The sequence below is a fragment of the Spermophilus citellus genome (genome assembly GCF_964194105.1).
Source record: "Spermophilus citellus genome assembly, chromosome: 3".
Classification (NCBI taxonomy): Eukaryota; Metazoa; Chordata; class Mammalia; order Rodentia; family Sciuridae; genus Spermophilus; species Spermophilus citellus.
Genome location: NC_138184.1, coordinates 52,288,203 through 52,315,600, shown reverse-complemented (window position 1 = coordinate 52,315,600; position 27,398 = coordinate 52,288,203). Strand labels below are relative to the sequence as shown.

At 37.6% G+C, this 27,398-nt stretch overlaps 1 protein-coding gene across 2 annotated transcripts in view; it reads left to right on the top strand.

Moving 5' to 3' along the window:
• The window catches only part of CFAP20DC (CFAP20 domain containing), a 223,903-nt gene that overhangs the window by 105,001 nt on the left and 91,504 nt on the right, over nt 1-27,398 (top strand). The window contains exons 7-9 of one of the 2 annotated variants that reach the window (XM_081288238.1): nt 10,741-10,878; nt 24,477-24,613; nt 25,080-25,242. In XM_081288238.1, the coding sequence (XP_081144364.1) occupies nt 10,741-10,878; nt 24,477-24,613; nt 25,080-25,242 (438 nt within the window). Of the gene's footprint in view, nt 1-10,713; nt 10,879-24,476; nt 24,614-25,079; nt 25,243-27,398 lie in introns of both variants that reach the window. The other variant, XM_081288237.1, reaches the window with a different exon arrangement.

Genomic DNA, 27,398 nt, shown 5'->3' with positions numbered 1-27,398 from the left:
CAAGCAGCAAGAGATTTATTCTCTGGACAAACCTAACCAGAGAGCTTCTGAGCTCAGATACATTAAGTGTGTAACAGATGACAAAACTAACGGGAAGAAGGAAATATTTTTTTCTCAGAATTAATAAAAGATACTACACATATAAAATAAGAATAATTTAAATAATGTGTTCTTGCTTTCCATAAAGATTTTCTTGAAGTATGTTTCTTAATTTATACACAAACACACACACACACACACACACACACACACAGTTTGTGGAATTTCAAGAAACAGAACATTACAAACATCCTCTAAGCCTGACCCTCTCCCTCTCCTGGAGTGGCTAACTTTGTCTTTGCTTCTACCAGATTAACATTATCTGTTTTTGACCTTTATAGAGTTGGAATAACCTAGTACATACTCTTTCTTATATGCACTATTTCTCAGAACATTATGCAAGTCATCCATGTTATTGAATGATACAGTAATTTGCTGGGGTTTAGTATACTATGCCACTATATGAATAAGCCTCATTTTATTTATTCTTTTAGGATGATTTGAATAATGCTGCCAGAACATTCTTCTGTGTGTCTCTTTGGACCATCTGTGGTAGAAGTTGGTTTTTTCCAGTATTTAGGAGTTGAATAATTGCATGCTTCAGCATTCTTAATTTCAATTATTGTGTTTTTTGACTATACGATTTCATTTGATTTCTTTTTATAGTTTCCATTCCTCATATGAAATTCTCCATGGTGTTATCAAATTTCTCAACTATATTAATCAAAGCTATTTTAAAGCTTATGGCTCATAACTCCAGTATCTGAATCCCCCAGGTATCTGTTTCTTTTCTCTAATTAGTTTTCTCTTGGTATGCCTAAGTATTGAGTTAATGCTAGACACTGGATATCAAAAACTCTGGAGACCTGGATGGGGTTTTCCTACACTAAGAGACATAAGAACCAAAAATAAAATAAAGAAGCCCAAAAGACTGAAAATATGATGGAAATATTAACATTGTTAGAAATTAGCCCAAGGATTCCACCATCAGAGTAACAGGATTCCAAGAAGAAAGGCTACAGTAAACAATGAAATAGTAGGATTTCCCAAAATTGAAGTCTGGATATTTTCAAATTGACATAGCCCATCACATCCCAGAATCCTGTAAGCTTCCAGAATTTTTAGAAATACAGTTTATGTACAAAGGATCAGAAATAAAGGAATAAGAATGACTTTGTAACAGCAGTATTAGGTGACAGAAGACCTTGAGAGTCTACCTTGGAAAATCTAAGGAAAAGTTATTTTCAACCTAGAATTCTACACTCACACAACTATCAATCAAATGAATGCAAAATGAAGATACAAGATTTTGAAAACTTATTTACATCATTTCTCAAAAAAGATTTGGAAGATACTCTCCACAAAAATGAGAGTAGATCCAGAAAAAGGAGGAAATATCATTTATGAAACAAAGAGTTCCATCCAGGGAAAAAGCAAAGGGAAAATGTATACTAGAAAAGCAAAGTTTTTTAAAAAAGGCAAAAGAAAGTTTACAAAATATTTATGGTCAAAGGAGTTTGAAGGATGAAACTAGGCAGCACATTCAAAGTTGAACAGAAAAATAGAGACTTTCAGGAGGAAAGTCTTCAGGAAAAGAATGTACCTGATAGAGTTTGATGTGTTTGAATGTAGAAAATAAAAATGATGTTGATTTCACAAGGTTAATGGTAAGTTTAGGAAGAAATAATATTTTGGATATGGAAAATCCATGACAAAACAAACCAGTGATCAACTCCAAGGAAAACAAGAAGCTATACAAGAAACACTCATAGTATGTCATATGATTCAGATGTGCACAACTTCAATATATATATATATATATATATATATATATATATATATATATATATATATATATATGCTTTACTTTTTGGCAATTTTAGATTCATAGCAAAATTAGGTGGATGGTATGAGAGTTTCCATATGGCCCCTCCACCACACATACACAACCTCCCACACTGTGAGCATCCATACCAGAATGGTCCAGGGTGGTGTGGAGAATAACCCCATATTCCTCTTGGCATTTAACTTGAACCTTGTATAAATATCTTCATATTGCAGTTCTCTTACTATTAACATAAGCATGATAATTGTTCCTTGGTTAGGTAAAATACTGTTGTTATGTTTACAGTGAAAGCACAGCATGTGTAAACCGAGTACATCCTGGAGAAGTGAAGTTGGTATTGTAGATCCCAAAGACATGGATCAGTGTTCCCACAGTCCACTGCTGTGATCACACGCCAACTTTGTGGTTTTGTGTGAGCCTTCAATATCTCTGAGCACTGTTTCCTCAACAACTGATATGAGGTTATTGTAAGATCATTGTGACTACCCAATCATATACAAAAACATATGTGAAAAGGCAATAATGCACCGTGCAGTGTTAAACATTTATTTATCTTCTACACATCAGGCAGTGGGATGACACAGCCCATTTCAAAGGAATCCAGGGTCTCACAGGCAAGTTTACATGTCAGTGTTAACACCCACGGTAACTTCCCTATGACCCTAAATAGTATGGGAAGAGAGTCTGGAGCCCCTTACTTGGGAGAGCCATTTGGTAAAGCACTTAGATTATCCAGGCCTATCAAGTTAAGAAAAAATGTAAAGCCTGCTGTAAGACTGCCCACAAAAGCAGAAGATTAAAACAGACAAGCAAGAAAAACTACAATTATTTCAACTCTTTCATTAAATGAAAGACAATTTAAATATGCACACAAATGCCCACACAGACTAGGAGGGTCTTAATTTCAGAATATAGGGTGACTTTTTTTCCATATACCAGTGGATTAGTACCTGTCCATAGAGCACTCTTTGAGATATACTGACCTATGCAGAATATTAACTTTCCAAATGCTTCATGAAGAAAAAATAATAATTTCCCAACAAAGTAAGTGGGGCAATGAGAAAAGAAAGCATTTTCAGACAGAGGAGAGGGGGGGGCGGAGAGATGGGGAGAGGGAGAGATGCACATGCATGGCACTGTGAAGTTCAAGGAAAGCATTAGCATGGTGCATGGCGGGATGGGGGTTATGATACTGCACAACCAGGCTGCAAGGTTGAGATGACATAAAAATGTAGCACACAAGTCCTTTCCCCGGAATTCTAGGTATAATGGTAGGCACTAGAAAAATTAACAGTACAGGTGTTCATAAAGAAGACAATTATACAAAAGAGAACAAAGTACAGCATAGCCTAGGGTAAACTTAGTATCCCTGTCCCTGCTAAAGGAGGCTGGCAGTGGAAGTGAAGAGATGATGGTGATGGTGATGGTGATGTTGATGGTGATAATGACGGTGATGATGGCAGTCTTAATTCTTGATAAGAGCTCAGCAGTGCTCTAAGACCTTTACAGATGTGAACTGACTGAATTCAGCCTTCTGAGATGGGTGTTACTATAGTCCTCATTTACAGGAGGGAAACCCAAATACAAGGAGGTCAAGTAAAGTGCCCAATGTTACACAACCAAAGCCAGGATGTGAACCTGCCCATGGGGCTCCAGAGTTTATACTCCTAACGACTGCAGTGTACACCTGTCATGGAGTGGGAGAAGAGAAGGAGAGATTCTAAAAGGGAAAGATACAAAAGATGTCACAGACTACGTATGCCATGATTTGGTGACTGGCCATGTTCAGTCCCTATGTTACAACCAGTAATGGAGGTGTATTTGTCCTTCTTACTAAAGAAGGGGTTGGTTTCTTCTGTAAAGACAGAGTAGTCAAATTTTGAGAGCTTTAGCAGAGGAAATTTTTACTATTTTTTTTAATTCCATAGGATTTAATTTAAAAATAATGTGTTAAAAGCTTACTTTATTTCACTACTTTATTGTCCTTGGCTTAATTACACTGTTACCATTTCACTCTGCAACTTCTTAATTTGCCCAAATTAGGAGATTGGTCCTAACCCTTTGCTGTTCTCCATTTACACAGTGGAATATAAATGGAAGTGAATTATTAGAACCTTGCAACAAGCAATTAAATAGTTGTGACTTGTCCAGAGGAATGACATGCTGGTCAAGTGGTGAAGACTGCAGATTTGATTTAGTTTATTACTTTTATAGCTCCCAAGGGGGCGTGAAATGGCATTTTTAGGGAAGTGCATGGCTGAATTATTGGTGAACTTATATCATTCTGCATCTAATTCTAAAATAAAAACCAGCATGCATGTGTAGATATTTAAATAAGAGAGAGAGAGAAAGGAGAGGAAAAAGGCGAGAAAAAAGAATAAGCCATCGTCTATTAGCATATTTATGCCAATGATGATTTACAAGTCTCCAGAGCTGGCAGTTCAGAGTTCTATCTGAAATATCAGTCATGGGAGGGGGGAGAAGGTATATGTACTATGTTCAGAAATGCAAGGGAATAATTAAAGTTATAACTTCAGCCTGAGAGCCCCCTTGAAGGCAATAGACCAGGTCTCTACATTTTTTTCATCTCTAGCACATGATCTGGTAATTTGTTATAAATGTTTGGTGAATTAATGAATTAAGGGTTGGCTATTTATTTGTTCATTCATTAATTCATTCATTGTCTCCTCTACAAACCTTTACTGAGTGTCAAGCAATATGAAAAAAAATTATTCCTTCAATGCCTATGGAAGAATCTGGAAATATCAATATCTTAACCGAAAGAGACTCATTTTGAACAGGGAAGAGGCTTAGGGGTTCTCTAATCCAACATCTTAATTATACAGATAAGAAAACAGGACTCATGGAATGAGGCATCTTTTGCTTGGGTGTCACAGAGTGGAACTTCGAGGCCAAGTCTTTACCTGTTCTTTGCTCAGCAGTACACAAGTTCAGTGTTTTTTAATACTTGCTATTAGCAATATTAATGTTTAATATTATTATGCCGAGAGTTTCCCCATCTCTCTCTTCATCTCCAGGTCAGAAAAGCGCACACAGTACTCAAATTTTATCAGTTTAAGGTTGCATTTTCACTCCTTCCCAAAGTGTTCTTGAACTCAAAATGCCCTTGACTAGAAACCAGTCAACAATAAGAAAGGGGGTAAGGTCAGCCTAGCAGAATTACCCAGCGGTCAACAGTGGATCCCATACAAGTAGGTCATGAATATCTATATAGTGAGGTTCGTAATTATTCTGTTGAAAATATTTATTTTCTGATTAAACACTATATTTTTGAGAGAATCTCATCTCTCAACAAACTTTTAAGGACAATTCCATTTACAGTAGCATCCAGAACAATTAATACCTAAGAATGAATTTAACCAAAGAGGTGAAAAACTTACATGCTAAAAATTACAAAATGTTCCTGAAAGAAATCAAAGCCGACCTAAACAAGTGGAAAGAAATCCCAGGCCCATGGATTGGAAGACTCGATTTTGTAAAGATGACAGCTATCTACAGATTCCATGTAACTTCTCTCCAGATCCCAGTGGGTTTCTTTGCAGAGATGGAAAAGTTGACCCTCATATTCATGTGGAATTGCAAGGAAATTCAAAAAGCCCAAAACAGTCTTTAAAATGAAGATCAAAGTTAGAGGATCACAATTCTCAATTTCAAAGCTTCCTGAAAAACTACAGTATTCAAAATAGTTTGGTATTGAAATAGTTATTGACGTATAAACCTACTGAGTAAAATAAAATTCAGTCCAAAAGACAAACCATACATTTGATTTCAACAAGGCTGTCAAACTTAATGGAGAGAAGACAGTCACTGCAACAAATGATTCTGGAACAACTCTGTATCCACATGCAAAAGAGTGAAGCTGGACTCCTACCTCTTACCATATACAAAATGGACTTGGAATGTCTCAGCAACCTAAGTATCAGAGCTCAGACCATAAAGCTCATAGGGAAAAAAAAGGGGTAGGTCTTCAAGACTTTGAAATTGGCTATATTCTTAAATGTGACACTAAAACTACTGCAACCAAAATTTTTTAAAAATAAATTGGACTTCATCAAAATAAAAACTTTTTTCATCACAGAACACTGTCAAGAAAGTGACAACCTATATAATGGGAGAAAATGTTTACATGCATGGCATATATATGAACTAGAATGCATGCATACCAGATATGTATTATCTGATAATATATATATATATATATATATATATATATATATATATATATATATATATATATATATACACATGTATAGTATATGTGTGCATTCATCTGTTTGTGTATACACAAAATATCCTAATATATTCTAGTAACCAGAACACATCAAGAAACTCTTACAACTCAACAACAGAAAGAAAACCACTTAATTAAAAAGGATCAAAGGACTTTAGAGACATTTCTCCAAAGAAATATAGAAGTAACAAACACATGAAAAGATGCTCAACATAACAACATACCACTTCATACCCATTATGATGACTGTAATTTTTCTTAATGGAAATAAGGGTTGAGAAGGATGTGGAGAAATGAGGACACTTATACATTACTAGTGGAAACACAAAATGATTTATCCACTATGAAAGCATTGCAGTCATTTCTCAAAAAGCAAACAGAAGAACCATATGACCCTGAAGTTCCACTCCTAGGTATACACTCAAAAGAATGAAAATCAGGTACTTGAACAATTACATGGACACCCACATTTACAGAAACACTATTCACTGCAGCCAAAATATAGAAATAGCCCAAACGTTCTGTCAACATATACTGCAATGGAATAATATACAGTCATAAAAAGGAATAAAGTACAGATTGATGTTCCAGTGTGGATGAACCTCCAAAACATATGCTAAATGAAAAAAGCCACACACAATTTCGTTTCTAAGAAATATCTAGGATAGAAAAATCTTTAGACATTGAACACAGATTTGTGGTTGTCAGGTGGATGGGGACCTGAGAGGATGAGGAGAAATGGCTCAATGAATATGGGGTTTTATTTGGGTGTTATGGAAATGTTCGGGAACAAGTTACAGAGGTGGAAGTTGCACAATATTATGAATGCACTAAATGCAACTGAATATTCTTCTTTAAAATGCTGAACTTTATGTTAATGTGAATTTCTCCTCAGCAAATTTTTCAAAAGCTCTCAAACCATTCAAGATCAGCAAGCTTTAGGGATAACCCAGGCTTGTGTACCACTTTAGATATCAATGCCTTTTACTATTTAAAACCATATGTTAAGGTGTAGCGGTTTGTCACCACTACATTTACATAACTATTTGTCTATTATTGATAAAGGTAAGGAGAAAAGGACACTGTGAGATAAATGTTACTGTGACAAGGTCCACAGCTAATCATCAGTGCAGCCGAATAGAAACCCAGGATGGCTTCAGAGCCTGTGCTTTTAACCACTATCACATATGGCTTCTTATCCTTCTGCATTATCTAGTGCACTCCATAGGGACAGGGATTTGAACCCATGCCACGTCCAGAGAACATCTGACAGTTACATGGCCAAGGAATGAATGAATGAATAAAAATGAACAGACCCACCAGGCACGGTGATGCATCCCTGTAATCCCAGCAACTCCAGGGGCCGAAGCAGGAGGATCACAAGTTCAAGGCCAGCCGAAGCAGTTTAATGAGACCCTCAAAAACTAGCAAAACTTTGTCTCAAACTAAACCACAAAAAGGGGTGGAAGGTTGTAGCTCAGTGGTAAAGCACCTCTGGGTTCAATCTCAGGTACAAAAAAAGAAAAAAAAAAGAGCAGACTTTATTTTGGCAAAGATCTTTGTGTCTCTCTCCCTGGTGTCTTGAAGAGATAAAATTTGATATAGGTAAGACACTGTGCTAGGCACTGCAGGCATGAGATGAATCTAGATGAGTCTGGGACCAGTGACCAGTGAACTATTATATAATTGGTCCTTATTTAAACTATGTGAGCTCGAAGGAGCCATAAACTGAAGCAGTTCTATAAATCTCACTGCTTTATAAGGCATTTCCCCCCAATAAAATGAGGATGGTGATTTTTAATGCATAAAGTGTTTTATACATGTATTAAAATTGATGGCTTAATTTTTAAAGCTAGTTAAGATCCTCATCAAAGATATTAAACACCTACAGAATGGTCTATTTTATGATGAGTTTATGGCCAAAGAAAGGTGAGCAGGGTTACAAAGTCACTCAAATGTTCTAATCATACACTAACTCGCACCTGGAGCAAAGGCGTCAAAAACCCCAGTGTCTGGATGCGACAAGAGCAAGTCTGTCGGCTCTCTCACTGCCTTCCCTGCCACGAACCACTTTGCCATCCTGAACTGACCACTGCTGCCAACATTAGGCGCTGTCATCTCCATCAGCAAATGCAGTTTAGATTCCTCTCTGCCACCATCCAGCAGCCTGAATGTCCCCATGGCTCTGCCCTCTCAGAGTTAGAACGTAGCTGAAAGAGCAATGCACACAGGCCCCTGTTGCTTAGATTCTGATTGCCAGCTCGATTTGCTATTTCCCTCTGGGGAGGAAGTTCTGATAGCCAAAGAAAATGTGCCGTCTGTCCCTTGTTAGTTACAAAGGCAGGCTTTGTGCTGGATTCATTTCCAGCTCTGTGCAGCACTGTATTCCTGGACTGTCTACACAAACCCCTTCCCTAGATCTCCATGATCTGTCTTTACAAGAATACAACATTTTATTTTAGGTTCTCAATGGCCTCCAGAATTCTCTTTTAAGATCATATCTGAATTTATAGGTATTGGTATTGATATAGAAATTATCTTTCTAACCTCAAAGGTATTTGGAATACGTCAAACATCCTTGTGTGGGTTAGTTTAATTATTTTTCCAAATGTTGTCTATTCTGTGAGTTCATTTATTCAATTACTTCATATCGATTTTCTAAATGTCAATGACAAATAAAGAATGGATGGACAAAGAACACCTGAAAACTAGAATTTGTAAATTTAGTGGATTTTAAATCACTGGAGCATAGGACACTTAGAATCCATTAGGCTGCTGATGAGTATTTAACATTTTAGTTAAATGATTCATTTTCCTCTTCAAGATTAAGATATTAGGATCCAATTAGGAGCATGCGGTGGCTCAGACTCAAGAGAAACCTCTTCTAACACCATTTGCCACTATAAATGTGGTGAGAGTTTATACAGAAGGGTGTTTTGTGAGGGATGATTGGTTGAATGTTTCTTGCTAACATTCACATGTACTCGTGCAAATTTTTCCACTACATTCTAAAACTAGAAAATTTAATTAAAAAATAAAACATACATAGAAATTATCATAAAGAATAAAATAAAAATTTGCTTAAACTAATCACCTGGAAGTTATTTTACATTTCAGTACATTCCCTTCTTATCTTTTTACCATTGCCTACATTTCATACATTTATTACATACAATTGAGAGGTTTGTATCTATTATTTTCATTTAATTTCTATTTTGAGCCTTTCCCACAGCATTGATGTCTTCATAAATACATTTTCTTCTGGTTCTTTACTGCCCATGAGATACTGTAATGTGTATAATATTCCTCAGGTACTGGAAATTTAAGTTGCTTATTTTCAGAACTTATAAATACCTGTTTACATAGATCTTTGAGTTTCTGATATTTTATGTTATTTTAGATTCATAAAATGAAATTACTATATAAAATGGAATGAACATTTTAAGCCTTTTGATACATACAGTAAAATTGCTTTCTAGGATATTAATATCAATATCTTTTTCTACTTGCTACAGATGGCAAGGTTTAATATATTTACCACAAAATAAGTCATGCAATAACCCCAGAGGTTTGGGAGGCTGAGGCAGGAGGACTGCAAGTTCAAAGTCAGCCTCAGCAACTTAGCAAGGCCCTGTCTCGAAATTAAAAACTTTTTTAAAAAAGGGCTAGGAATGTAGTTCAGTGGTGAAGCACCCCTACGTTAAATCCTTAGTACCAAAAAAAAGTCACACAAATAAGTAGGATAAAATGCACTAAAGTAAAATGGGTAAAGAACATGAACAGAAAATATACTAAAAAGAAAATCAAAATATCCATATAGGGGACTGGGGTTGTGACTCAGTGGTAGTGCGCTTGCCTAGCATGCATGAGGCACTGGGTTCGATTCTCAGCACAACATTCAAATAAATAAAGGTCCACCAACAACTAAAAAATATTTTAAATATATATATATGTGTGTGTGTGTGTGTGTGTGTATACATATATGTGTGTGTGTGTATATATATATATATATGAAATTAAAATACTATTTTAATAGATTTTTTTCATGAAAGTAATCAAAGGTAAGATGTTAACAACAGGGGAAACTGCGTCTAAAGTATATAGGATACTTTCTGTACTTTTTTCAAAACTTTTCCTTAACTTTAAAGTTATTTCAAAATTAAAAATTAAAAATATTCATATAACGGTGCTTAAGTTATTAAATAATGCCATTTTGCTTATTGATCTGATATATTCCAGATGTCTTAACTGGAGCATATTTAACCTTCTCTGAAGTCAGACCTCTAGTACTGAAAAGTGAATGTGAAATATTTCCAGTGAATTCCCTTATTTATTGCACAGTTCTCTGAATTTCTTCCATATGTTTTATGGCTTTATCTCATTTAATCCTTTCTAACCCTTGGAAGGGAGCAGTGAAATTAACCATGCTCATTTTACAGATGTGAAAATCAAGGCTGAAGGCTGAGGAACACATCCAAAGTCACACTCTTAACCTCAGCTGGTTTGGTTTATAGGGTGTGCCCATTCAGCAGAGATGACTGGCAGCTTGGGAATGAGTGTCTGTCTTTCTTTCCAGCTATGTATGGTGTTCCCTTTCAAACAGATGAACCCACAGACATCATTCCTCGAAGCTGCCAACTAACAACAGACGTTCCGCACATCACACAGCTGCTGAACATGACTAAACTCCGCCAAACTGAAATCAAATTTGGAGGACATCCTCTAAGATCCGCAGAATCAGGTAAACACATGAAGCCCCTAAATCATAACCATAATATGTCTGCATCCCCCCACAATGTGACTTCCTCCCAGAGGACACTGTACCTCATTCTTTGTGTCTGTTTTTATTAATGCATTATGGTTATGCATAAAATCTGGGTTCATTCTGACACAATCATAAATGCATGAAGTTTAATTTACTCCATTTCAGTCCCAGGTGCCCCCCCCTCCCTTCCTCCCTTCTCCTGTCCCCTGACTCTACCAATCTTCTGTTCACTCATTTATTTATTTTTAATTGGTGCTTTACAGATGTACATAAGGGTGGAATTCAGTTTGGTATGTTAGTACATGCACATGGTGTACCTGATTCCTTTGTATCCTTAGTACTTGCTGTATTCTGGGTGCTGCAAGCTCAGATCACTACTGAGGTCAAGAAAATAACAAATGAAAAATTGGGCCGGGTGCCCGGCTATTTGACATGTGGAAACATTTTCTACTTCAACATGGAGCTTTAGAGGGGAAAGAGAGCAGGAGTTAAGGAAATGAGACAGTGCTTCAGAGAAATGGTTCTTCCACTACTGAAATAGCATCTTGAAACTCTGCAAATGATACAATAAATGGCAAACAACGATCTCTCCCATGAGGGAGTTTTAGGGAGTGGCGGTGGCTGCAGCCTCCTGAAGCTTATTCTCAGTTCTAGCCACTGTTGCAAGAAGCAACTAGAGCTTTTTTCTCATGTCTGAGCCCTACCCAAGAAATTCAGATTGAATTTGACCTGAGATGAGTGAGTTTGTTCATTTCTTTCTTTACCTCCCCTAATGACTCTTACGTGCAGCCAGGATTGAGAACCACCATGTCACTCAATCCCACAAAAAAAAAAAAAACCCACAAACCTATGCTACAGGTGACACAAATACTAAAGTAATTCAGAGGAAAAGAAAATAATGATTTAGTAAATAGGGCATTTGTGGAGGAAGAAATAGATCCTGAAAATATTCAATGCAAGATGCAAATGAGTATTTAGAATAAATAGAGATTTATGGGCCAGAGCCAGACACAATGGCACACACCTGTAATCCCAGTGGTTCAGGAGGCTGAGGCAGGAGTATGGTGAGTTCAAAGCCAGCTTTGGCAACTTAGCAAGGCCCTAAGCAACTCAGTGAGATCCTGTCTCTAAATTAAATATAATAAAGGGCTGGAGATGTGGTTCAGTGGTTAAGTATCCTTGGGTTCAATTCCTAGTTCTAAAAAAAAAACGAAAGAAAGAACAATTTATGGACAGGTAAAACGGGGCAGAAGACTGAGCAAAAATGAGGGCACAGTGAAATGCATGGATCAATTTTCATGGGATCGCTAAGAGTAAAGGCCTGAATGGGCAGGAAAGCTGTGTTAGAATACACTTGGAGTGGGCCCCGTGTTCCCAAAGTAAAGGGCTGAGAACTGCGTTTTTAGGAAGTTGAATTTGACAGCAGGATTCAAAGTGAACTTTGAAATCACAGGAGACCAGAGATGGAGTGCAACTGAGATCTGTCTTTGCAGCAATCCAGGCATCAAATAGCAAGGGCTCCGACAGAGAGTAGCTGGTGAAAGTGGAAAGTAGTGGCCCTGAGAGAAACTAGTGGGGGAAGACTGGCAGGACTTGTGGATTCTCAGATAGCAGAGCTTGAGGGAATCCAACATGGAGACAGGAAAAAAGAGATAACCAAGGTGAAAGTTGCAAGAGGGATCTCGTTTACTCTGTATTCATCCCGAGTTCATTGATCTTGAGGGTATTTTCTATGTCAGTCTTCATTGCACTACATGTCTTCAATTGTATGCTCCTAGAGACTTGGACCTATATTATAACTTTTTCACTATACATCCTGAAAGAAGACTGCATATAAATACATAGTACTTTTGTAATACTTATTATGACATTTACAAACTTAGAGAAATGTAGAGAGAGTGTATAAATGAACAGCCCCCATGTGCCCATCACCTGCTTCAAAACTACCAATTTTAGGTAGGACTTTTTAATAGTACAGAAGGCAAAAAATAAGAATTCGTGTATTTATTATATATAGTACATTTAAAGAAGAAGGTTATATATAATCCATGTTCATTAAAGAGCCTTTAGATAATACATAAAAGGACAAAAAAAAATGGTCTCACTACCCAGACATCCCTTATAGGTACTTCAGGACACAATTCAGTCCAATTAATGGGTCTTGCCCCAGAATTCAATAAGCAAGAGAATTTTTGATAATAATTGCTGTCTCTACTTCCAATATACTGTGATAACTTTCCATAATAGAAAGGACGGAGATGTAAAGACTATCAGATAGCTTTGCGATTGTAAATGCTCTTTTTTCCTGATATCCCTCTAGTTTAATACTTTAAGAACTAATTATATCTTGAAATGAAAATGCAGCGCTATATACAAATACTTTAAGAATTTTTTTATTTGAAGTTCAAGAATACTTAAAATGTATGAGATTAAAGGGGAATTTGAATAAATACTAATTTCATCATTAGTTCAATATTATAGTTAAACAGAAACTTTTCCATAGACCATATTTGAACCCAATTTACAGAGGAGGATATTAGTATGTATTTTGTAAATTCCATAAATGGGTTCTCAATGCATAATAATAGTCAACTTCAGTTGTATATACAGAAAATTAATAATTACCATCTGAGAGCATGTTTCCTCTACCCTGTGACTCTCAACTACACTTATATTCATATTTAACCATAAGGTTTATGATCGTTCCTGTTACATTAATCTCATTACAGCTAAGATTACATGAGCATACATTATACTTTATGGTTCTCTTTCTACAGATACTTTTAAGTTGCTGATGTTGATTTTGTAGACTTTGAAGTTTACTATAAGTGAATGTGATAATTATTGTTCTCTGTGTAAAATATTTCATTTGGTGTAGTTAATGAATATGCCCAAGGACAGACTTTTTAATTCAGGGAAAGCCAGGAGGTATTTCTTTATTTGAACTATTTATTTTTGTGTCTTTCTAAAAAGTGGACTCCCCATGATGAAATTTGAATTGCATGAGAAAATGACTGTGTGCTCTTATAATTTACTCATGTAAATTGTGATCTTTTATTATAAATGCATATATTGAGAGAGCTCAGGGAGGCCTCTGGAGAAAGAGGTAGCTGTTTCCTACAAATGCTTTCTAGCGTTTTCACACAAGCCAAAAAGGAAACCTTGAAACTTGGAACTGTTTTGGAGTGTATTTTGTTGAATGTCATATAGCTTGATCAAGAGCATTTAATGAAATTAATAAAATAATTGTTTACAAAAAGCCAGGGTTTCTAAAAAGCTACACATTCCCACTGTCCGTTTCGTGAATTCCCAGTGCACTTTAACTAATGACTGTTATTCTGCAGAGCGCTGTGGAATCTGATGAGCCTATTTTCATTAATGAGACCCCAGTTTAATTGAACCAGAGAATCAGATCTGGTTATTGAAGTTGAGTATTCAGTCACTAATGACAGGATGCAGTGGTCCACTAAGCACAAATCAAAACTAGTAATTTACTTAAAATTATAAGGGCAGTTTTCCCAAGTGCCCCCCTTTCCATGGCAGCAATCTTATTGTATTCTTACTCCTTTTTTAAATAAGAGGAGACTGACATCCCTAGTTTCTAGCACAGTTGCAAAGGGTAAATTAATGCAGCATCTAGCAAAGAAACAAAATAATCAGCTATCTTTGGCATTGGCAAAATCCATTCTAGAATTCTCCTTTGGGTTCCATGTTATGAAAGCAAGATTCAAATCAAGTAAAATAAAAATACTGTGATGCAGAGAAACCTAAAAGGAAAAGAATTCTGACTTCAGGAAAACCAAGGCACTCTTTAATTTCTAAATTTCAACTCTGATTAACCTTGTCTTAAGTTTGAATGTTGGTTAAAGAGATCCTACAATTTTTAATTCCAAAATCTGATAATAATTCAAAATAAAACCAAGTCTTCTCTTACCTTTGAATTATATATTCTCTTCCCCATCTTCAATAAAAATGAAATATAACTGGTCCTATTCCTTCATATTAGGTGTACCTATCTTGCACTAATAAAAACATTTTTTAATTTTTTTAAGTGTGAGAAAATTTAGAATGGATATTGGTCAATATCTATGAACTCTGTTATAGCAAAGATATCACAAATGGAGTGAATTTTAATTTTTCTGTAAAAAAATCTAGCAAATATTGAAAAACTTTAATAATATAAAACATAGTATTAAATATGAAAAATGCATTTAATTAGTTTGATAACTGCATTACTCTCACAGGACTGACTTGTACCAACCTTGACACTGCTCCTTTAGTTTGTGCAACGCTGCTCATAATAACAAAAACTGGGAGACAAATTACTTGTGCACAGTAGGGAACTGATTCAATAACCACACAATCCTATGTCACACAGCAGTCCAAACAAGGACCTGCACTACCTGTGGTGGCCTGAGAAGGTCTCAGAGCTATCTCAGTCAGTGAAAAGTGGAAACAGAAAGATGCTTCAGTATGATCCCTCTGGTGTAAATAACAGAGAGAGTCACCTAGGTATGGTATATCCATGATTTTTAAGAAAACTTAATTACCTTTGGAAGCAGGAACCTAGTGAAGGCAGAGGCAGAGAGAGAATACTTTTACTTCTCATGTTGTATCTTTCTCTATTATTCAGTAGAAAATTTATTTTTATAACTATATTCATGATTGATGTCAATAATATGTTTGAGTGATTATGGGACATTTCTGATTTCATTTTTATACTTTCTGTATTTTGAAAAACTAAGAATTGCTATAAAATTCACATATATTTCTCGACTTAATGTCAATAGTTCCATTGAAATCAAATAATGGGAAGGAAACCCAATTTGATAATTGACAAAGTAAAATCTACAAATGTATAGTTAAATATTAAACAACTATTTTTATTTTGTATAAGAAAAAAATACAGTTTATTTGTGCACACATATATATTTTATATATGTAAATATATACATATGTAAATATATACAGTATATATGTATACATATATGAATATCAGTATGGATTTTTAAATATTTTCATTGGACTGTGAATTTCATATACATTTCCACTAGTGGCAAACCTGTGGCTGTAATCATCTTTCAGTAACCCCCAAAACAGTCTGTCACACCATTCTGCTTTTATTTTCAACACAGCATTTATCACTACCTTTATTTTCCTGTTGACTTAATTGTCTACATATTGCTCTCTCTCCCACTGAAATGTGATCCTCAAGCTGTGGGAGTCCTATTTATAGCTGTAGTTAGACAACTTTATAAAACTGCACAGAAGATCGATACTGATTTGAGCAGATAAGGATATTGAGCAAAAAAAAAAAAAAATCATCACTGTCTAGCATCACAGAGCTAACAGTTTTTACTGTGTTGTGGGAACTGAGCCCTTTAGTTATCCCACTGACCCCCGTCTCACAGCATAAGCACTGTTTTGTAGATGAGGAAACCAAGGCTCTCAAAGATCAAAAATCAGTGGGTCTTTAAGATACCATCTCACTCCGGTCAGAATGGCAACCATTATGAAGTCAAACAATAACAAGTGCTGGCGAGGATGTGGGGAAAAAAGTACACTTTACATTGCTGGTGGGACTGCAAATTGGTGCAGCCAATTTGGAAAGCAGTATGGAGATTCCTTGGAAAACTGGGAATAGAACCACCATTTGACCCAGCTATTCCCCTTCTCGGACTATACCCAAAAGACCTAAAAAGAGCATACTACAGGGACACAGCTACATCAATGTTCATAGCAGCACAATTCACAATAGCTAGATTGTGGAACCAACCTAGATGCCCTTCAATGGATGAATGGATGAAAAAAAATGTGGCATTTATACACAATGGAATAGTACTCAGCACTAAAAAATAACAAGATCATGGCATTTGCAGGGAAATAGATGGCATTAGAACAGATTATGCTAAGCAAAGTTAGCCAATCCCTAAAAAACAAATGCCGAATGTCTTCTCTGATATAAGGGGGGGCGACTCAAGAAACAGAACAGGGAGGAAGAGCATGAGAAGAAGATTACCACGAAACAAGGAAGACAGGTGGGAGGGAATGGGAGGGAGAAGGGGAATTGCAGGGAAGATGGTAGGAGACCCTCATGGTTACACAAAATACATATACGATGGTGTGAGGGGGAAGGGAAGAAAAAGAGAGAGAGAGATAAGTGTCACAGTAGAATGGGTAGAGAGAGGTGATGGGAGGGGAGGGAGGGGGGATAGGGAGGGCAGCAGAATACAACTGACACTAGGATTGCTGTATGTATACACATGGATGTATAACCAATGTGATCCTGCAATCTGTACACGCAGAAAATGAGAATTCATACCCTATTTGAATCAAATGTATGATATGTCGAGATCACTGTTTGTCTTGAGCAACTAATAAAAAAAAATCAGTGGGAGCCAGAGCTGGGATGGTCCACGCAGCCTGGTTTCAGAGCTGCATTTTAACAGCTGGGTCCCTTTAAGCACTGCTGGGCAGTGAAGCCACTTCAATTTACCTGCTTCCTCTACTCCTGGTAGTTCCAAGCAGCATCTTCCTGGAAGGCTGCTCGCTGTACAGGAAACAGCCCTGTTTCCAAGCCCAAATGGTGGAAATTACCTACCCAGGCCCATAAATATCTGTGCTTGTTATTCAAAATGGAAAGCTTTCTTGAGATAATAAAATCATTTGCCTTAAAAAAATAACAAGATTTCTTTGCTCCTCGAGAATAAGGAACAAACACTAGATTAATTCTGACTTTTTAATACATTAAGAGTTGGTAGAGAAAAGTAATATCCTGTGAATTATTACTTTTTTTATCTTGTCAGCATATCCTAACTTTACACACAAATGATGTTTCTACGCTGTCTAAGGTCCTACTCCAGTTCAGTGGAAAAAATTATTCTAATTTTAGTTTTTAGTATTATTTTATTGCCTTTCAAAAATGTCTTAAACTTTTTATTAATGAGATAAGGCTATGTACTGATTTTAATTATTTGCAAAGTGTGAAGGCTGATTGTAATCAGGCAGGGCCTTTCCTGCTTCAGCATTTACCTAGCTGCCTTCCACTTCATTGTACCTCCAGGGTTTACAAACTGCCAGTCCTCCGGCAGATCTAAAGAAGTCCTTAATTAACAGTTTTCACTGGGCATTTCACTCAGTTTAGCCACAGTTTCCCCAATTCCATAGATATCTTCTTATGGATGTGGTACCTGCTGGGCAGGGAAGCACTTCAGTTACCCTGCTTCCTCTACTCCTGGCTTTCTTCCTCTGAAAAAGGACACTCCAGCTATTATTTTTGCTGTGTTCTGTGCTGATTCCTCAGAAACCCATGAGTCCTCATCCCCTGCCCTGTATTATCATATTCACTAAGTTCTGGTACTTATCTGTATCATCTTTAATAGATCCATTTTTCAGATAGCAAAACCAACCAGGCTTGGTAGCTCACACCTGTAATCCCAGCTACTCAGATAACGAAATGGAAGTTTTTAGTTAGATGGCTTTATAAAAATCGCACAGAAAATTCATATTGGATAAGGGGAGAATCTCCCATGAGGCCTTTGTGGCCCAGTAAACGCAGCACCACATGTGAGAGAAAGCAAGCACGAAAAGACATTCTGGCACTTGGATTCTGAGCCCCTGCTCTGAGAGTGGACAGATGGGGTGAGCCTTAGTTTCTTCTGCTGCTGAGATAAAGTAATAATACCCAATGGGGGTGGGGAGATCTAGTACACATCGTGATAGCGTCATCCTTTAGGTCTCATGCTGAATGTTATTTCCCTGGCCCCAAAGACCAGATGCTAAACTGCTATCAAAAACACTTAATCCCTTTAGACTTTTCCTTCTTAGCTCCTATCCCAGTCATAATCACATGGTTATCTATCAATTACTGGCTTTAACATCCGTCTCCTCCAAGAGACTATGAGCATCTTGGAGGAGGTGGCTAGCAACCTCACTCGTTATCTATCTTATGCAGTGAGTTCCCAGACTGAGTGCCCAGTCACTACTGAAAGAATGGGAGAAGGCAGGAACAAATGGCTATGGGTGGGCTTTATAAGCCAATAAACACTACTCAAAATGGGAAGGATTAATAACATATTTACTAAGCATTTGCCCCTACTAGACACATAATTTTGTACATTATATCTATTTTTTGCATAATCTAATGAAAAATTCATCGTTTAAGTAGCATTATTATCCCAATCTTATGAATGAAGAAAGTATGGCTTAGGTTAACTACCTCATCTAAAATAATATTGCCATACTAATGCAAGATTTTGGGGGTTTTTTAATTTCTGTTTTTGTTTTTTGCATTCTTTATAACAACACATATACACTAACATAAAAATTAATCCAATTCACATTCTGGCCTTTGGGGCCAGCTTCAGTTGTGATTTGCTTGTTAGATAACAGAAGGAAGTGTTAAGCATGACCCCTCAGTGATTAGGGTGGAAAATTCCACAGGTTTTTCTGGTTAAGCTCCGAAAACCCTGCAAACTTAAATGACTATACTAATTAGAACATTGTATCTTGAGACAAAAATGAATGTTTATTTTTTTAAAAGGCAATTAGAGACTAGCCCCTCAGGTTTTACAATCTAACTACAAAGACACTATTCCTCAGTAAAAGAGCAAAATAATTAACAGTAACATTTCTGACCTACACCAACTTCATTTCCTACAAACTCAAGAAAATGAAATGCCTACAGCATGACTTTAATCTAATCTTGATTTTTAACCTTATTTTATGCATATTGATATCAGCTCTTAAAAGAGCTCCTTTTAAAATTCAAAAGGCATGCATTTCTGCTTGTAGTTTTCTTTTATTAAGATTTTTACTCATTATAGGAACTTTGTCTCTTCTACTTTTTCCTTGAGAAACCAGAGATCTAAATTACCTTTACTTGTAGGTTTTAATTAAGGCCCCATTACAGTAAATACATAGCATAATGCATGTTTATACAGATAATTATGACAATTAACTTGATCATAAACAGAATTATTTAGTGAAACAAGAATTGGTAGATTAATTGTAATAACAAACTTAAAGAGGTTTGTTAAGAGATCCTGAATAGTGGAGTTTTGATATACCCTGTTTTCTGGGGGGAAAAATATACCAAAATATAAAATAAATAAACATGTTTTCATAAATATAATCACATATGTGTATGTGTGTACATTTGTATGCCTAAGTGTATAAAAGTTTTAGAAATAGTTTTTTAAAAAATTTTTTGTAGTTGTAGATGGACAGAATGCCCTTATTTTGTTAAATTTTATGTGGTGCTGAGGATCGAACCCAGTGCCTCACATGTACTAGACAAGTGCTTTGCCACTGAGCTACAGCCCCAGTCCAATAGTTTTAAATTTAAATACACTATGGTAGACTATTCTTTAAAGCAATCCTAGAATAGATTCTTTTGTAAAACAATAAAAGTAATATCTTCCAAAATAATATACTATAAAATAATTTTAAAACATCTAATTTTCTGTGATTTAGAGGTTTATAGCATACTGGGTTCGGCTGAATCTTTAAAAGTCATGGGTGTCTACTGCTAAGCAAAAGGTTTCTCTATGAAATCAAAGATATTTGGGAGTTATTTTATTAATAATTATGATTAGTTAACATGTTCATTTTTTAATTATAGCTAGAACTTTGTTGTATGATTGCTAAACTTCTCCCTTCTCCCCAAATCCTCTGTTTAATCTTGCATAGTCTTCATAATGCTGGTGATATCTGTCCATTATCTACCATGTGCTAAGCTGGGCTCAGCACATGGGGTACATGTGGTACCAAAGAAATAGGCTTTCACTCAAAGAACTTAAACTGATTGGGAGGAACCTGTGTTTAGACAAACATAAAGAAACTCAAGAGAACTTTCCTTGTAAAACATTTGATCAGAAAGACCCAAAGCTGAATAGTCCCCAGGATTGGGAGTGGGAGAAGGCCCTTGTGCAGGTGTGGGATTCCCCTGTAGACCCACACCACATCCCATACAGCCCTTCTGTACCCTCAGTGGCCATTCTTTTCTGGGAAAATCCATATTTAATTAGGACACAGTACGTAGTCCAGAACTTGTTGTACTTGACCATAAAAAATACAAATGGTGTCTACAATAGATGTTGCCAAATTCAACTACCATTTCTATTATCAATCCTGAGAAATGAACAGTGTTATGTTGATTCAAGTGGATATTTATAAATGACCAGGAAAAAAATACAAATGCACGTATGTCCAGGTTGGTTTGGCAACATTAAAACCTTTCCCATGTGACACGAATGGCCATCTTATCATGGTGCCATGGCACTGCTGCTGACAGCCTTGTCATTCAGATGAACTGTGACCCTCCTCCATGATCCTCACATCCTGGAGTTGCCGTGTCCTGTCCAGAACTCCTCCTTGACGAATACATAAAACCCCCAGGTGAATTTTGCCTAAAATGAAATTCTAATTGTAGTAAGAAATATTTGAGTCATTTAATCCAACTTCCCTTCTGACTCATTTAATGATTCATTTTGCACAGCAGGGATCGATTACCATAGGTGCCCACTCTGGGTCAAGCACTGGGAGAGGCATTTGAAGTTCAAGGTGATATAAGCCACCACGTTTATGTCTAACAAAGCTCACATTAATTAGGGAATGCCACAGACGTGGGAAAGTGCAGTGCTCCCAAGTTGTGTGAGGGCAAGCACCCTAATTATGGAAGCACCTCTATTGGGGGAACTTACATGAATGAAGTCCAGGAAGATCGAAGAGAAAGAAGAGCCTTCTAGCCACTGGGACCAGCATGTACCGAAGCTCTGGCAGCCTGTTGAGAGCAGAAAATGAGGGGTGTAAGGTATGAAGATGTGCGAGAACAGGTGTCTACAGGTGATATGAAGGGCTTTCCTCTTAGTCCTAGGAGCAGCAGGGGAGTCACTGAAAGCCTTGGTGAAGGAAAGGAAATGATTTGGCCAGACTTACGTTTGTATAAGACCACCTTGGCCCACACCAGTAATCCCAGTGGCTCAGGAGGCTGAAGCAGGAGGATCGCAAGTTCCAGGCCAGCCTCAGCAACTTCGAGAGATGCTCAGCAACTCAGTGAGACCCTGTCTCTAAATATAAAAAGGGCTGGGGATGTGGCTCAGTGGTTCAGCACCCCTGAATTCAATCCTGAGTATCAAAACAAACAAACAAACAAAAAACCACCTCTGTAGCTGCATTTTGGAGAAAGAATGGAACAAGACAGCAAAGGAGACATAGCAAGTCACTTGCTACGCTGTGTGGCCATCCAGGAGAGGAAGGATGACACTTGAATAGCAGTGCTGGTGGAGACAAGGAAACAGGGACATGACATGGAGAGGGTGCAGGAAGGTGTCAAGCCTAGGCCCTGTCACTCAATGTGGATGGATGGATGGTCAGGTGTCCTGTTTGAATATCTCTGAGACATCAGAGAAGAGCTGATCAAGAAAACTACCGAATACAAGCAGTGGAGTACAGAAAAGAGAATCAGGTTCGAGATACAAATTAAGGAGTCATTGGACATCGGAATCTGCCTCCCAGAGTCTAGACCTCTGCTTGGACACCTTCAAAATGAACAACAACAAAAAAAAAAAAAAAAAAAGCCTACCACCTCAACAACCAGATGTGCTTTAATTAGAGAAAGATATTCCGTATGTTGGGCTAAAAGTAAATTCTACACATTAGTCTTGATTCCATCCTTTAGACAAGGAAAATCTCTCTTCTACCCAACAGGGCATCAGGAACTTGAAGAAAACTGGTACCACTTCAATGTCCATCCCAGACCTTCTGTCCAGCAAAAACTCTTTCAGTTCAACTTGGTGATCTCGCCCCTGCCCATATGGTCAGCTTCATTATAAGCACAGAAACAGATGCAAGAAAACACCCATACGTCCACACACATAATGTCCATGCAGACCTAGATATCTGGAGCTTTCTAAGTACAGAATGGTTCACAAACCTGTGTGCCTTTTCTTGGGCCACTACAAGGGAGTGGGTTTTAATTCCACTGTCACATGTAAACTGACGGTTCTACAGCAGGCCACTGAGACCACGGAGCAGGTTCTGGGGTACAGGTTGAACAAGAAGTACTATGGCAGCACACATTCACCAGGCAGTATCAGGGACACACAGCACTGTACACTTGGACAGGAGCTCCTCTACATATCCAGATCAGAGGCCAATGTGGACTTCCCCAGGGCCACCATTGGAATATTCTAGCTGGTCCTGTCTTGTAGGTGGAACCTTGCAAAGTTTCCAGGTAGGGACAGCGTTTCAAGGGCCATTACCCTCGCCTGCTGATAGTCAGAGGACACTAACTACGTTCGCAAACAACCTCTTGATCTAGTCCAGTCCCATGTTCCTTGGGTGGCCTTGCACATGATCATTCAGAGACCTGGGCTCCTTTCATCTAGTGACTCCTCCCGGGGCCTTAAAGTCCTTCACAGTATCTTTTGCATTCTGGCAAGACATGAAGGAGGAGAGCATCCAGAGATCATGCAGGAAGTTTATGGGACCAGCTGATGGTTTACACTTATCACATTCCATCAGCCAACTGCAGTCCCAGCTCATCTGATGGCAGAGAAGGCTCAGAGATGTCCATTTGCTGTGTGCCCAAAAGCAAAGGCAGCATGATTCGGTGAACACCTGCCCTAACCTGGAGTGATCCCAGTGTGCTGTCTTCCTAAAAGCTCCAAGGATCCCCTGTTGCCTACCAAATCTAAGATGGGCTCTTGGCATTTCAAGGCTGGTTTTCAGCATGACTCTAGCCTGTCCTTCCAGCTAAACTGGTGGCTCTACTCCCAAGCACACCCGCCCTCCCCTCCCCCATTCTTTACTCAGGCACTTTCCTCTACTTAGGGCTCCTTACATGTCTTGTTTTTGAAACTGAATCAGTTACTCAAGGTCCACTGTAGAGGTGACTCCTTTGTCCCCACTGCTCTGTGAACATTGACTTGTGTTGTCACCCTCCTTCAGACTTCCCTCCAGATTCCCGGAAGGCAAGTGATGTCTTCTCTATTTTGTGTCACTGACAACCTCTGGGAAATGCCTAAGAGAGCACCCAATTAACTATCTATTTAGTTGAATTGAATAATTTTATTTAAACTACTTCCTTAAGGAGAAAATAAGGTGTATTTTTAGTACCTTTTCTTTTCTGCAGAAAATGCTTGTAGCAGTGGTTCTCAGTTAATGGTGAGTATAAAAATTACTTGAGGGACCTTGTTAAAAGTATTGTATAAACTTGATAGAGCTGATGCAGTAACTGCATTTTTAATAAGTGCTGAAGGGAGTCGGGTGCAGTGGTACACACCTGTAATCCCAGTGACTAGGGAGGCTGAGGTAGGAGGATTGCAAGCTTGAGGCCAGCCCCGGCAGCTTAGCAAGACCCCATCTCAAAATAAGAAAATCAAAAGGGCAGAATGCTCTGGGCTCAATTGCAGACCACAGGGAAGGAAAGGAAGAAATATAAATGCTATAGAGGGAAGAGATGATTCAGATCACAGAGTGCTAGTGCTAGACTGTGCTTGCCCAAGTATTGGAAGGTGGCATTTGTCATTACACCCATTAATGGACCATTACTAATTTCCTCTAACAAACAGATCAGTTCATCAACAGAGCGACAGGCAGCGTGAGGAGCTGTAAGAGTCAAGATGTGTGTCACATCGCCTTTGGATCCCGAGTTCTTGGACCACCTCCACTCTCTGGCAGAAGGAATAACTTGAGACTCTCCACAGAGGTAGGAGATCATTCTCATCATAAGTGGCCCAGGAAGGGATCAGGAGGAAGGGGGACAGAGGATTACAGACGAATACATAGGAGCACGTTCTTTCTAAAAAGGAGATGGATCGTGACCAGACACTATACAGAGAATAGAGTCTCAAATCTTTTTAGTTTCCTCCAAAATTCAGCCATACTCAGTGACTCCTAATTCAACTCCTACCTGCTGAAGATGGAGATAGCAAATGAGCACATTTCAGTTCACGTGTCCCAGAGACCTGCAGGTCTTCTCTTTGATGTCAGGTTATTTTTCTCCTTCCATTTCTAATTCTCTACAATGACTTCCCCTTCCACCACTTTTTAACCTCATCTCCTCCAGTTTTCCCTCACTATTTATCCCATTTCTTTCCTTTGTAGATTCTATGGGAAAACAAGTATAATTCCTATATTTTTCAAATTTGCAAATCAATTCTTCTTCCTTACAGACAGTAAGATCTGTTGGGTCCAAAAATAGCCGATCCTGCCAGCAGCCCACCACAGAGAAGTGTGTTAAGAGTGCAGAAATGTCAACCTTGCTGATATCTGAGGCTGAGGAACAAGGAGATAAAGAAAATATTCGCCAAATAAAGCAGACCACACCTATTCATGGTAAGAAGGATTGAAAGCTAGTGGAAATAGTGAGAAATGGTAAGATAAATCAGAAGTTATATTCATAACTAGACATGACTAGAGAATTACCATTTAGGAATGAAAAAAGGTGGTGGCTACTGAAATATATTTAGAATTCTTATGTATATGTTATCATTCTATAGACTCCATTTTTTCAAATTGCTGAAGCACCCTGTGTTTTTGCTTTATGGTAGTGATTACAGAAATAAAATAGCATCCCATCATCTCTACAGTTTGGAAACTCCATATACATTTTAAGTTTTCTTAGCTTAATTTCTTCTTTTTTTAATTTTTTTTTTAATTGTAGATGGACACAATACCTTTATTTATTTATTTTTATGCGGTGTTGAGGATCAAACTCAGTGCCTCACATGTGCTAGGCAAGTGCTCCACCTCTGAGCTACACCCCCAGCCTTAATTTCATCTTTTAATGACTCTTTTCCATTGGTAAAGGGCTCTTGATTTTCTCTCACTGATACTAAAACAATCAGTGAGTGAAGAAAGTGCTTTGTCCCATTTTACAGACTGAGTTCAAGGTAAAGTGGTTTGCAGTTTGTAATCACCAGAAAGAATTGAGACCAGAATCCAAGATTTACAACTCCCTGCCCCCCTTAGCGAGAGTTGAAAAGCAGGCATTTGATTTCATTTTACCTGATTTGGAAACGAATGATCACTATTACCGACAGTATCCCCCATGGAATATCAAGCTGATATAAAGAAATGGATGACATGCATGTACAGTCCTGGCTCTACCACTGTCTGAGGCTGTGATTGTTTCTTCTACCCCCTGAGCCTCAGTTTCCTTGTCTTTAAAATGGGGATACCATTACTCCTAGTGTTGTAGAGAACAGATGAGGCGGGGCACCTAAGACAGCAGGAAACAGTTTTATTTCACTGCATTCAGGTTAAGAGGGCACAGCTTTCACTGTAATCAATTAATCCCCTGAACCCCGAGTTCAGGTAGTTTTAGAACTTTATACCCAGCATGTAAGGGTGGGGGCCCAGAAGTTCACAGACTGCAGAAGTTCACATAAAAGCAGTTTTTTCTTTCACTGTTCTGGGCAAGTTAACCCTTCAAGGACAGCACCTGAGAAGGGGAGAGCTTCTTCACCTCTTTCTTTCCTCCCCCTGCCAGCTGTTACCATGGAGCCTAGTTGGTAACTTCTCTTATCTTAGAAATGTAGACATCTCTGTGAAGCCCAGCTCCAGGCCAGAGGCCTTGTTAAAGGATCTGCCTTTTTTAAATCACATTTTGCATTTGCAAACACACTTCTACAAACTACTGTACTGAACAGATGTTTCTGAAAAACTAGGAAAAGGGGTTCTGAGCACCTGGAATGCTGATCTCTTCCAGGCCAGTGGCCACGTAAAACAGAGCAACAGAAAAATAGGAAGTTTACCTACATTGAACTCTTCCGTAGAGACTCTTTTACTGATAGTCCTAAAATCAATTACGGTCCAGATTTCTGGGAAAGCTTAGTTAAGATTTTCTGTGGAGGAGGGGGTGCCACTACAATAGCTCTAGTAATAAATAACAGCAGCTTCAAAGGAATATTTTGAGGATTCAATGAGAAAGCCCAGTTAGGTGTATCATATTGCACCAAGAAAGGAAACATTTGGTAAACAATAAATGCTGCTATGAATATAATTATTAAAGAATTAAATTATACTTAAGAAGCCTTCTCCAGGTTTGACCTCAGTTCTCCAGGGTTCTTTGGAAAATACTCTCTAAGCTTATGTTGAAATATATACTCATTTATATATTATATACATCATATATATATATATATATATATATATATATATATATATATATATTCCCTCTTTTAAAGGAAGAATAATTTTTCCTGTATTGGCTGTCAATTTCATTTTTTTTCATATTTCTTATATAGCATGTTGCACGATTAACATCAATCAAATTGCTTTTAGCTCTTCTATAAATGTTATCTTTCACGAATAAAATGTATCAGTCATTTTGAAAGCCTGAAACAATCCTAATATTGGAATGGAACAAAATACCTATTTTCTACTGCAGGAATAAGCTGTGTTTTTGACGGAGCTTCACACTATGTCAAAATGATACATGAATATTCTCATTACAGTGGTAATTATATTTACTGAATTATTTCAAGTGA